The sequence below is a fragment of the Astatotilapia calliptera genome, chromosome 3, assembly GCF_900246225.1.
Source record: "Astatotilapia calliptera chromosome 3, fAstCal1.2, whole genome shotgun sequence".
NCBI classification, from domain to species: Eukaryota; Metazoa; Chordata; class Actinopteri; order Cichliformes; family Cichlidae; genus Astatotilapia; species Astatotilapia calliptera.
The window spans coordinates 20,593,627-20,606,371 of NC_039304.1; the positions used below are offsets into that span (position 1 = coordinate 20,593,627).

The 12,745-nt window shown below is 40.6% G+C and overlaps 2 protein-coding genes across 2 annotated transcripts; both read right to left on the reverse strand.

The window, feature by feature from the left end:
- Positions 1-944: 944 nt before the first annotated feature.
- LOC113018895 (prostaglandin reductase 1-like) lies at positions 945-5,405 on the reverse strand. The gene is made up of 9 exons (XM_026162309.1): positions 5,360-5,405; positions 4,353-4,480; positions 4,203-4,248; positions 4,058-4,117; positions 3,829-3,996; positions 2,989-3,262; positions 2,802-2,907; positions 1,272-1,390; positions 945-1,165 (listed from the first exon to the last, which is right to left on the reverse strand). The coding sequence occupies exons 2-9, from the start codon at positions 4,456-4,458 to the stop codon at positions 1,055-1,057; spliced, it is 990 nt and encodes a 329-aa protein (XP_026018094.1). The 5' UTR covers positions 4,459-4,480; positions 5,360-5,405; the 3' UTR covers positions 945-1,054.
- A 4,125-nt stretch (positions 5,406-9,530) lies between these two features.
- Positions 9,531-12,439, reverse strand: LOC113018910 (thioredoxin-like). The gene is made up of 5 exons (XM_026162330.1): positions 12,289-12,439; positions 11,393-11,497; positions 10,853-10,918; positions 10,379-10,444; positions 9,531-9,858 (listed from the first exon to the last, which is right to left on the reverse strand). The coding sequence occupies exons 1-5, from the start codon at positions 12,310-12,312 to the stop codon at positions 9,796-9,798; spliced, it is 324 nt and encodes a 107-aa protein (XP_026018115.1). The 5' UTR covers positions 12,313-12,439; the 3' UTR covers positions 9,531-9,795.
- Positions 12,440-12,745: the final 306 nt, after the last annotated feature.

The following is a 12,745-nucleotide window of genomic DNA, read 5'->3' on the forward strand; positions in this document are numbered from 1 at the left end:
TGGTCCTGATGGTCTTCCTCACTAGTTTCCCCCCAGGGTGAATGTAGCTGTCTATACATTTTTTTGAGGAATTCTACACATGTTATTGCTTTTGCGAAGAAGGTCATACGGTTATAAAATATCAGAAAATATATCCTCTGTGCATTTTTTTTCTTTTACATGTTCTATTTGTTATATACTTTGGAGTTAATTATTTATTTAGTATTTGGGCAGACATGTCCTCTGTTTGATTGTTATTGAGAAGGAGATCTTGCTAGATTTGTGGTTCTTTGTCTGTTTTAAAATACAATTGTTTAATTATTCTCTCGGCACGCATATACGAACCCCTCCAAAGCACCTCCAAAATTCAGTTTGACACACAAGCTTGTGGCCTCTAAGAGGACTTCTTTTAATTCTGCTGATGCTTCTAAGCTATTAAAAATGAATTATTCGTTTTTGTAGATGTATTCAATGTAGTACGTTGAACCAAGAGGGGGAAAATGTGGTTTAATGTCAAAAGAGTTGGTCTGAGCTGCTTCCTGGTGGATTTCTCCATGAGAAAATGTGAAATATGTCACTTTATCTGCAATCGATACATAGATCGATAGATAGATAGTCTGAAGGCACAAGGATCAGGGTAAAAGAAAAAACTTTATTGTCCACAGACTTCCAGACAATACAAAGCACTTGGTCAGTTATGTTGTAGTAAATCCACACTGTTCACCACAACAGAGCAAAAGCCTTGATCACCACTTTCCTCCTTGTAAAGACAAATTTGAAAACTACACATTAAAATGTTTCAGACCAGAAACAGTTCAGACATAGTTTTACTGATCTGTTATGAAGTAATGCTGTTTAGATTAGAAATCACATTTCTTTGAATGACTAAACTATGAGATTAAATCCCAGCGTTGCTTTAATCTTTGATATGACTGTGATTACAAAACTAATCAAGAAGTTGAAATATTAATGTGAAATTATTGTGTTCTATGATTATTGATTAATCCTTCATTAATTGATAGATTGTGTAATAATGGCAGTTATTAGTAATGCTGGCTCTCTTGCATTGAACTCTTCAGACTGCGACGACGGCCTTGCCGATGTTTTCTCCCTGCAGCATCCCCATAAAAGCAGCCGGCATGTTTTCAAAGCCTTTTGTGACGTGCTCCCGACACTGCAGTTTGCCCTGTGGACGCACAATACACAGATCACAAATACAATACATCACAACAGAAACACAGGTAACTGATGTTTATATCTTTTTCTCTTTGATAAAGGACTAAATAGCTGACCTCTTTCACCCACGCCAACAGTCTCTTGAGGGTCTCATGGTTCTTGTGCTGCCACCTGCTGTATATGAAGCCCTCCATCTTCAGCTGTTTCAGGATCACAGTGAAATAGGAGTACGGCCCTAAAATACAGATCATTCAAGAGAAAAATGAAACAATGAAACTACAGTTCATATCTAAAATAACTGTCTGTGTGCCTCCACAGCTCTTATGGGTCTTCAGCAGGACAACATCTCCCTCTAGTAGAAAATGGGAAGAAACCAGGGCCATCCCATAATATCACTGTCTCCGCCTTTGCTGAGTGCTACTTAGATACAGTTAAAGCTATAATGAAGCCCTACAGTTTAGTAGGCCTAATTAAAGAGTTTAACACCAAAATCTATAAAAACCTGCTGTAGTCGGTGGATCAAAGGGACATGAACAAGTCACATTATCTCTGAGGATCTTTAGCTCAAAACCCCCCGAAAGTTGATTCTGTTCATCTTGACAAAGTGTTTTCAGTGGGAGAAATGTTTCATCGCTCATCCAAGTGACTTCTTCAGTCTCAGCTGACCGCAGGTTTCTCCAACCTCGCACAATGACTGAAACCAGCCCACTGAATGAACAATGGGCTGTGAGGTCAGTTCCTTGGTCATTAATATGCAAATTGTCATGACCATTGAGCAACAACCACTGATCATAGCTCATTGATCAAAGCCCACTGATCAATGGCCATGAGTACCATTCACAGAGAGTTGGGGAATGTCTGCAATCACAGATGGTGACAGATGTATCCTTAGGCCCCCTCCTTGATTCAGAGATGGTCTTTCCCTTTTCACGTAAACGGCCTCCTTGACTCCGCGCTCAAACCAGCGTTCCTCCCTGTCCAGGATGTTACATCCTCATCATTGAAAGAGTGTCCACTGGCCTGTAGGTGCAAATAGACTGCAGCGTCCTGGCCTGATGAGGTGGCTCTTCTCTGTTGTGCCATCCGTTGTTTGGGTTCCCCGATGTATAAATCCTGGCAATCCTCCTGGCACTTGACAGCGTACACTATGTTACTCTGTTTGTGTCGGGGGACCTGATCCTGGGGGTGGACCAATTTTTGGCGCATCGTGTTTTGGGGTTTAAAAGCCACAGATACGCGATTTATAGAAAAATGCATCTCAACGGCTCCGATACTCCTGACACATAAGGCAGGGTTCCCTATGCCCGGGCTGGTCTGTGAGTCGTTTGGTACTGGGCCGCAAGAGTTGAGGCTTGGGTGTGAAATTTATGTTTTTCAAATCTTCTTTTTGGTACTGGTTTTATTTTGTTGTATTTATCTGCGACACCTTAAAGGCCGCTCTGTGAAAATATTATCTTTAAAGTAGGTTGCTTAACCTTAAACTGGTTGTGTAGCCAGGTTTACACTTTTATAAAGATGAATTTCCAGGAAATATCTAGTATAGATGTATAAGTCAGTCTCAGTATTATTTTTATTATTTCCTATGAAATAGTCTGTATTGAGCTCATGTCTTTGACAAGGAAAAGTAAATTAGGGCAGTAACACACCTGTCTGGGGTTCACTGTCATTGTAGGTGGAGATACTTCCACACACAGCTATTCTTCCACAGTTCTTCATCTGCTGCAGGACAATGAATGAAGAAGGGCCTCCCACCTAAAAATCAAAGATCGAGAGAAGAGCTCAGCAGTGATTAAATATTACATGCAAGCTTGAAACTGCACCACCACTGCTCACATTCTCAAAGAAGCAGTCGTATCCTTCAGGTGAAGCCTTCCTCAGAGCCTCCTCCAGGGAACCCACAGTTTTGTAGTTGAAGGCCTCATCAAATCCCAGCTCTTTGAGGTAAGCCACTTTGGCATCAGAGCCTGCTGAGCCCACCACCTTACAGCCCTTGATCTTGGCGATCTGTCCCACCACGGAGCCCACCGCTCCAGCTGCAGCGTTCACCAGCAGGGTCTCACCCTCCTTTAGACCCAACACGTCTTCTATCCCATAAACAGCCGTCAGCCTGCAGAGAGACAGAAACAGTAAATCCTGCTGTTTTTCCTCAATTTTGAGCTTCATATAAACTCTAATTACATTCATCAAAGGGTCATTAGTAAGTGCATAGATGGTGACTTCAGCTCACCAGCAAGCCAAAACATTTGACTTACCCACTTACTTTCTTAAAAGAAGACTTTTTTCTGCCCATGATTCACTCTATTGTCTATTAGCATCAGTTTACACCTTAGAAATGCCATTCATCGTCATGATAATCATCAACCATGTCAGTTTCTTCCAAATTAATCATCCTAACCAGCATTTGTTAAGAAGGTTTATTGGACTCTTTTATGCAATGCTGATCACATATGAGAGTAAAACTCAGTGACTTCTTGAAACCTCCTTAAGCTGCTGTAAACAAAGTCTTACATCACTGACATGAATCCAATATGTCCTGTCTCAATGTGCATTTAAGATTCAGCTGATATAACTTCACATCGATCTACCTGCTGGAAAAGTCAGAACATCCTGCCATGATTTATCGTCCAATAGAAAGTGACTTTGATCCATACAAGTTACTTAAATCTGTCTTACCCGGGCATCCCGATGGCACCCAGAGCCAGAGACAGGGACACATCTTTAGGCCACTCGGACAGGATGGGAGTGAGGCCGGTCCCATCACTGAGCGTGTGGGTTCTCCACCCGCTGTTACTCACAACGTGGCTTCCCACAGGAAATCCTGGATTTTTACTCTGGATCACTCTAAAGGAAAACATTATTAGTAGTAGTCGTTGTCGTATTATATGAACAGGTAAACACTTACTTGGCCACTTGTTCTCCAATCATCACACCTCCTTCCTTCATGTGGATTTTGCTGAGCAGCCTGTCAACAGTGTTTTACAACAGATTCATATCAGCAGTGTTACTATGTAAAATATATTTTAAAATCCTCTATATTCTCTGCTCACCTCATGTACGGGTCAACACTGAGAAACACTGCTTCCAGAAGCACCTCTGCAAACAAAAGTAAACTCATTTAAAGTGCTCGATGCTAAAAGCTTGACATAAAAAAAGAGCGTGAACTCCTTAAGCAAATAGAAATAATAAAGTTATCTTGCCTCCATCTTTGGGCTCAGGGAGCTCCTCCACCTTCAGCCCAAAGTCGCTTTTCTTTGGGAAGCCGTCAAAGTGCTGAGTCATTACCCATGACTTAGCTTTCACCATGATTCTTCTTTTTTTACGGCAGCTGTAAAGAAATATTGTTATTAAACTCATAGTAACAGACATTAAAATGCTGAGTATCCAGGTTAGAAATTCAAAAATCCTTTTCCTGCACACACACACATTTACACACAAGTGCTTTGAGAGTAAAAATATTACTGTATAAGTACTTCTCCATTCACCATTCAGTCTTTACAACTGCATCAGTGAACTGACACCTTGTGTCTCTATGTGATCACCTTTGTGATATTTGTGGAAAAGATTCATGTCTATAAGTCTGTTTTAAATGCTTTACATTTTATTACTTTTATAAAGAACTTAAACTGTGTAACAAACAGCAACAGCAATATGTGTAATTGTGCTCATAGTTCAGTCTGATTGTTTTGGAAACACTGAAAACGTTTCCGTACAAAGAGCCTGAAGATATGGAAAGACTCCAAGGCTTGTGGCCTCTAAGAGGACTGCTTTGAATCCTAATTTCAGAGACTCTGTAAACTTTTTTTAATTTAAGGTATTCAAATGCAGCATGTTGAATGATGGATTTATGCTTAACATGTGGTCTGACCTCCATCCAGCTGAATTATATTATTAACAAATAATTAAAAGTGAAACAACAAAACTTGAAAAATGTCACTTTATGTGCAATGAATGAGTAAAGTGGGAATAAGTCCATTCACCATTTACATAAAACAAGTTCAGATGTTACGACCACATCAGTGAACTGACACTTTACAGCGAATAAAAGCGAACGCCGTGGTGGAGCATCAACTATTTCATGGTCAGAGTGAGATAACATCGACCCCCTGCTGATGTTTGCTGCTCAGCCCCAGAGTTACCTCCTCCAGTAAAATCACACTTGATGCAGTTCAGAAACAAACAGCTCTCTCTCCTCTGTGTGACTTACCGCTCGCCTTTCTTCACAGAGAAATGCTGGAAGCTGTGGAGCGAGAGTGGGTAGAAGTGAGCAGAGGCAGCTCTGCAGACGCTTAAGAGGAGAAAGGAGTGGGAGACGTGCTTTTAATGTTCAATCTTATTGGCCGAACGTTTAGCACACCATCTGAGGTGTGACAGAGGGCACGCTGCCAATAAGGTTAAAGACCAAAATCCAGCTTTCTTTGTTGCTTTACAGATGTTTTTCCCCAAAATTTAAAAACAATATCACTTTAAACCTCTGAGTTCCTCACAGTCTCAGTGTGAGGAACTCAGAGGTTTAAAGTGCAAACCATCATTTCTACATATAGATGCAAACTAATAAGTTCAGGTGAGACATTTGTAGATTGATCATAATACTTGTATCTTTTCTATCTTTATATACATTTTTTTCCTCTGCAGGAAAACAACATAAAATAAGCATTCGTCAACCGAGTGTTGTGATTTCAGGCTGTGTGTTCACGTCAGTACTTCACTAGTACTGCAGGCTAAACTCACATAATGTATACATGTTTCTGCGTCTTGGTCATCAAATATTCCTCTCCCTTTTTGTCACAGAGAGACTCCACTCACACCTGCCAGGGAGACCGAACAGCCAGTGTGTGTGGTTAAGTTTGTGCACAGACAAGGAGACAGACGTGTTTGAGATAATGTTGGATATTTAACCATAATGCTCTTTCAGCAATTTCTTTTTCACTGAGTCTACTGGCACAAAGATATCTGGCCAAAAACAACTGCCTGTTGTCATAAATATGGATTAAAATAACACTTAAAGGTCAAAATCTGAGGAGCGATTAAAAAGAGAACTTGTAAATAATGTGCAAAGTGAAATCACAGTATTTTTTTGCTTTAATTGCTGATTTATAGGTAATATGACTTTACTGTGCATGTACTATCCCAGGACATGGTACATGTACTCACAAATGCCACTAGGTGGCGTATAGCACTCAGGAGGAATGTAAACCCCTCTACAGTTCAGCTGTAAACAAACTCAGGTTCCTTTTACTTTAATATTCATTTGCAAGGTTTAGGACCACACCCCTTTCTCACACCCACCAGGCCGCGGTGTGTCGGAAATATTTTTAATAACACGGTTACTTCATTGTCCTGCGGGGCTCCTCCCTAAGTGCAAACTGAGCAAGCAACGGGTGCCTAACCTGCACATTTGCATGTCACGTCTGTGCCATTGTGCAGCTGCTTGGCCCATAGTCACTCACCTGTCTGACCAATAGCACGTGAGAGCATGGCAAGCAAAGAATTGGCGTGTGCATCAAACACATCTTATGTCACATCCCTGTGGTTTTTCTGCTTTGTCAGTGGTCAGTGGCCGCACCAGTAAGGTGCTTGAACTCAACGTGAACACCAGGCATCCTCTGATGTTTCAGTGTGACGACAGCTACACCCTGGTGGGAGCTCCACTTTCCCCACCTGCCAACATGAGGAAAATAAACTCTTGTGCAGCAGCTTGTCTACATTCTCAAAAATCCCTTTTACAACAGGAAGACAAACACACCCTCAAAACTCTTTGCATCATTATTGAGTTCCTTAATCAGTTTCACAACACTTGCCGTGACAAGAAGTCACCCACTCAGCTGCTCTTAATCTGCAGTCTGAGTTTGGTGAAATGTGCTGCGTCTTAGAGCCGAGAAGCATTACCACATACGGTACAGATAAGCTGGGATATGTTTTAATGCTATATCTCTGAAACATATCAATGATGCAAACTAGAGCTGTAAGTAACTTGTAAGTCACTGAATAGTTAAATGATGTCAAAAGGATTGATTGTTCTCCATCTTCTGATTCTGGTTTCAAGTAGCAATAATCTATATTAACTTGCTGTTCAAAATCCAAGTTACACAAGGACAAGAAAAATGAAACACACAGGCCTTTTAAACCTCGGGGTAAAAGCAGACGACAAAATTTGGGGTATAAAAACCAGCACAGAGCAGTGGAAGAAAGATCTTGCTATAGTGAGGACAGTCCGCAGAAAACAGCTGTATGGAAGCAGGTTAGTTTACTAAGATTTTGGGTGAATTGATACCTGTGTGTTTCAGGTAGTCAACGTAAAAGGAAGTTCCACCAACTCTTATTTTTCTCTGTATCATGAACTGTGTGAATACTTTCTGTAGACTGGATCCAGGAACAACCTCACCATTAAACAAGAAAAACAACTTCCAATGACACAGCAGTTTCACATACCTGAGTAACAGCCTGAGGTGCACTTATCTCATTGTTTTGTTAACTAGGCAAAAATACTCCAAACGATATTATTTTAAGACATTTTGTTAAAATATTTGTTATTTAAAAAAAATCAGCCATGCAGTAGGTTTTATCAGGATTTAAAGACCTGATTCTTGACTTTTTATTGTAACTCCCACCAGATGAGTAAACCTTAACAACAGAGGCACACGTCTGTATTTCTGCTTTGATATGATGGGAGTGCCAGCTGAACTGAATCCAGGAATATGGGAAATTTAGAAATTGCTTTTCTCACTCGGCACAAGTCTGAATAAAAACATCACCTGACAGCAGTTTTATGACTGAATCATTAAAAAAAATGCTGCATTTGAATTAGAAACAAATGCAAAAACGTTCACATGATAGCTGAAACATGAGGATGTTACTTTCTTAATAATCTGAAAAATAGTTTACTGCTATAAATAATAAAAAGAAAAGGGTTAAAAATCCATTTTCATTCATTTTCATCAAAGTCACTGTGTAAGAGCTCATCAGACTAACACAGAGGACTTCAGAGCTGCTCTTACCAAATGGACAAATACATTTTTATCTATCTGTCTGATGCATGTTGGACCCGTTCTTATCTATGCACAAGTACAGATACTAAAGCAGACAGTCAAACCACTGATTGGGCTCCACACTGAATCCCTGTGTGCAGTCTGAAACTCAAATGACTGTTCAGATGCTTTACATGAAATATTAAAAACAAAGGCTGGATCCAGGGTAAGCTCCCCTGAACAGCTGCTGAGTTCTTTGCTGCCTCCCTGCACACACTGTTGCTGTCCTGATGTGTTTGCACTGCCTTTGTTTGTGTGCGTGAGGTTAAATGGCTCAATGCTGCTGCAAACCTCATTCTGAAGACTCATATTTTCCTATTTCACTGCATTATTGTTCAGTATCATCTTCACTGCGTAACTCGCTCACAGGAATAGAATCTGTGTGTGTTACAGGAAGCATTTCTCTGATCTTAATTTGACATGTCTGTGTGTGTCCTCTTCTTCACTTGTGTTCAAACAAAGGCTCACTGACACAAAACAAAAGAGTCAGTCAGATAAGCCGGTTTTAACCACTGGTTTCATTGGCACTGTACCAGTACCTAATCAAAAACCGGTTCATACATTTGAAAAAAGACATAAATGCTGGTGTTCGAAAGCACAGTAACAACAACCTGTTGGTGTAAAGTGGGAATAAGTGAGTTCGGTGGCTGTAGGAGGGTCTAACACAAGAACTTCTCACTTGCAGTTCTCAGATGTCGCCCAACTTCCTATGCAAATTGCCCAAACCTTTGCTGCAAAATGCTACGTGGCATCCGGTTGTTTGCTGGTTTTCACACTGCTCCATGGTGTGCTGGTGAAAAAGACTGAAAGATAAATTTAATGAGTAAGAGTAAGGCTGATCAGCTGGATTGTCATGAAGTTCTGTGCAGATGTTTTCCACAGTAACTGCTCTGGAAATGTTTTCATTGGTGGTGGCCGTTATTCAGCCAATCCCAGCTGCTGTGCTCCCTCGACAGGTCACCAATCTATGACAGGGCTGTGGAAATCATGTATGCAGTATAATCATCAGTCTCAGCTCCAGTCCATTTAGGGTTGATTAGCATGCTAACATGCATGTATACAAATGCACATGCAAAATGAGGTGCTATGTTTAAAGAAATTATTGTAAAAATTCAGTCAAAGCATTTGACATGAGATGAAAAGAGATTGTGACGCTTGAAGTTTGTGTACAGTCGTTTTGGTTGCAGTTTTTAAACAGAACTTAAATGTGTTTTTCAGCTCTGAGGACTTTTTGTGAAATGAAGCTGTACTTGTACAACGCGTCAAAGCTGCTGCTGTGATGGCCCATTGCACATGTGTAAACTACTCTCCCATTTTTATTGATGCATAAAATACCATCAAGTCTCTTGATTTGATGTAATCCATTTATTGTATGTACTTTGTTGAACACAAAACATACAAAGCAGTTTGGGATCAAAGTCAAACTTTCAGAAAAACAAAGTTAAAAGTTATCAGCATCATATTTTGTTAAGACAGGAAAGCTATGTCAATATTAAAGGATATGTAGATATATTATTGCCTGTGAAAGATAGACTTCATGCTCATGAATCATGTACAGATCGTAATGTGAGGCATTTTTGTTTTTTGCAACATGGCCGTGTGTTGACTGGACTTCTTATCTCAGCTCTTCTACTTTTTTAAGTAGTGTAGCTTGATCAGCTCCGGAGAACTCGTGGAGCTGAAAGACAAGGATAGAGGGTTAAAAATGTCATAAAAAGCCCCAAAACAAAACATAATTTTCCATTTATCTTAGATAAAATGTAAAATAGGAGACAATAAGCTTCACACAACCTAAACCCTTATTTATGAGAGATATTTAACTCAATTTGTTTAATCCTGAGACCACTGAGTGAAGGTCTGGCTTCGATCACAGGCGCCTCCTCAAGCTGGTGTTTAATGTCGCGAGCTCGCCTCTATTTGTCAGAAAGGTTCATTGCTTTGTTGTCGTTAGAAAATATTAAGTGACTCATGTATGACGTGCCTTTAGAGCATTACTGTGCAAGATTAGGAAGGAATCCTTCAAGCAACATAAGATTTGAGGCCTTTCTCCGGCAGGTGAATGCCAAACACTATATTAAAGATCACTTCTATGTGTCACTTGAAAACAATTTTGAGCACGAGGCTCAATGTGTCCAAAAATCTATTACACGCCAAACATCTGCACCAAGCTGACAGGTACACGTAGCATTTTGACTTACCTTTTGGCCATTCTTGTAAAACTGGAACGTGGGCATGGATCTGATTCCACAGGATGAGGACACATCCTGAAAGAGAAGCAAATACATCAGATGAGCTCACTGGGTCATCAAGATCTCTCTTGACTACAGATGGTTATGACCAACTGTAGCTGTAGATGTGGCGAGAGGCCAATTAAGAAGAAGCCATTAAGCATAGCGTGACTAAGACGGGCTTCTTCAGCTACCCAAGATCATACTCTCCAACACTTCAGTGTTGCCTCTTTCCCACAGCACAGAAATGAATCTTTATGCAATTTATTTGATTCTTCCTGCACTCTCATTTGTCGTGTGATGTTCCATAAAATGCTGCAAAAACCACAAACATGTTTGACAGCAACTGTACAGAGACGTGTCGAGGATCTCTGCGCTAGCACAGGCCTGGCAGCAGCTGAAGTCAGGAAGGCTCATCAGGAAGTAAGTCAAACTCAGACTTACATGGGCAGCATCCACGTCCACCTTCAGGAAAATCACGTTGGCATTTTCAGGCGCCGCAGCCATTTTCTGCAGGAGAGAAGATCAGTGAGTCAACATGCAAACTTGTGCAGTTCATCTGCTGCCACGTCACACTTATGAAGGATCAAAAGGGGAAACATCTAAAATAAAAGTCTGAATTTGTTCTCTTGTGCCATAAAAGTTGTGGGTTGTTTTTCATCTTAATAGTAATTTCTTAATGTGTCAAATCTAACTTATAGTTGAAAAAAAATTCACAACGTAACTTATTGAAGAAATGCCATCTTTAGCATTGCTGAGGTTATTGGAGCAAAGGGGTCAAAATGATGCTAAGAGTGGGGACAGTCGACTCTGGGACTAGAGCATCAGTACCATAGTGACTCCTCTGGCTCATGAGCCATCCCAATATACAGGTTATTGTAATGTGTGAGGGACAGAAATAAAGAGATTCTCATCAATTGTGGAAGCACAGATCGACATGCAGATGCAAGAGTTCGGAGTCGTTTTAGTTTTGACAGCATGTACCTCATACACTGGGGCAATCCTTTGGCAGGGGCCACACCAAGTGGCTGTGAAGTCCACCACCACCAGCTTGTTTCCAGCTTCCTTCAGGATGTTATTGAACTCTACCTGGAGAGAAATCAAAAACCAACAACATAGTTTGAAATAGATTTGAATCTTATAATTAACCTGACAACAAAAAATAGAGGTCAGTGTTTCACATTAAAATACAGATTGTTACAGCGTTGTTGTCCACTTTTCACTGATCGCTGCCTGCGGCTGTATTTACGCACAGAGGATTTCAGCCCAACGCTTCCTCCAGAAAGATTTCGCTTTCAGTTTGCCTAACTTGAGCTTTAGTATGACACGTCTACACTGCTCGTTAAGATTTACACCAAACCTAACGGGATATACCAGAGGTTCCCCATGCTCAAAAAAGCCTTTAGAGACTGCATGTAAGTGTTTGCTTAAAATTTACGCAGATCAGTACGAGCTCATTTTACCCCCAAAAGTAGTTTTCTGCGTCTTCATGGTGCATTTTTTTTCTCTTCGTCACAGAAATTGATGTTGATGCTGATCTTCTTGAGGTTTCTCCACTGTTCCTCAAGTCTAAATGTTTCCACGCTCAGTTTCCCCTTTCACAAAATGAAAATTTCAGATGTGGTGGTCGTTTGAGGCTATGAACTCATTTGAAATGACGTTTATTTCCACACAAATGCAATACAATCAACCCATAACTACAATTAGCTTTGGAAAGCTTGTTTAAGGTGCGTTTCTCTAAAAATCTACGTACATACCCAAAACTGTTTTTACGCTTGTGGCACAGCTGCTCCGCTATAAAACCATAGTGCGAAAAACATCCATTAATGTGTTACAAACGGACAGAGGCACAAAAAGAAGAGCAAACAAGACACACTTACCAGATTCTTCACTTGACGAACCATGATTACTGTTGACGAATGTTTCCAAGACACAACAACAAACCTCCAAGTTTGGAAATGACCTGCGGTCAGCACACGCCCCAGGCTTTTAAACACTCTGCGTAAAGTTAGCCATCAGCAGTCGAAGCGGAAGTCTCTGCATTTGGTTTACACAATAAAAATTTTTAATGAGCTGAACCGTAAATACATTGATTTTTTTTTTATACCGCCTTTCTACTCAGCCGAGAACTCCAAGAGCTTTCTGCAGGTCATTCAGCCAGTTTCACACACACACACTCATACACTCTTATGAGACCAGGACTCATAGAAACGAGGTGTAGGAACACAGACTCTCCTGGAGTCATCCACTGACAGAGACCGTCAGCAGCCTGTGTAACCATGGAGCTGACCCTCACCACAGCTTTCTGATAAAAGGCTGAAACTCGTAGAAAATGTT

Excerpts from the sequence above, each read along its gene's own strand:
- LOC113018910 (XM_026162330.1), bottom strand. The coding sequence starts at position 12,312 with ATGGTTCGTCAAGTGAAGAATCTG. Across the intron at positions 11,498-12,288 it reads TTCGTCAAGTGAAGAATCTG|GTAGAGTTCAATAACATCCT; the intron begins GTAAGTGTGTCT and ends ATTTCTCTCCAG. Across the intron at positions 10,919-11,392 it reads GGATTGCCCCAGTGTATGAG|AAAATGGCTGCGGCGCCTGA; the intron begins GTACATGCTGTC and ends TCTCTCCTGCAG.
- LOC113018895 (XM_026162309.1), bottom strand. The coding sequence starts at position 4,458 with ATGGTGAAAGCTAAGTCATGGGTAATGACTCAGCACTTTGACGGCTTC. Across the intron at positions 4,249-4,352 it reads CCCTGAGCCCAAAGATGGAG|AGGTGCTTCTGGAAGCAGTG; the intron begins GCAAGATAACTT and ends TTTTGTTTGCAG. Across the intron at positions 1,166-1,271 it reads TGTTGGCGTGGGTGAAAGAG|GGCAAACTGCAGTGTCGGGA; the intron begins GTCAGCTATTTA and ends GTGCGTCCACAG.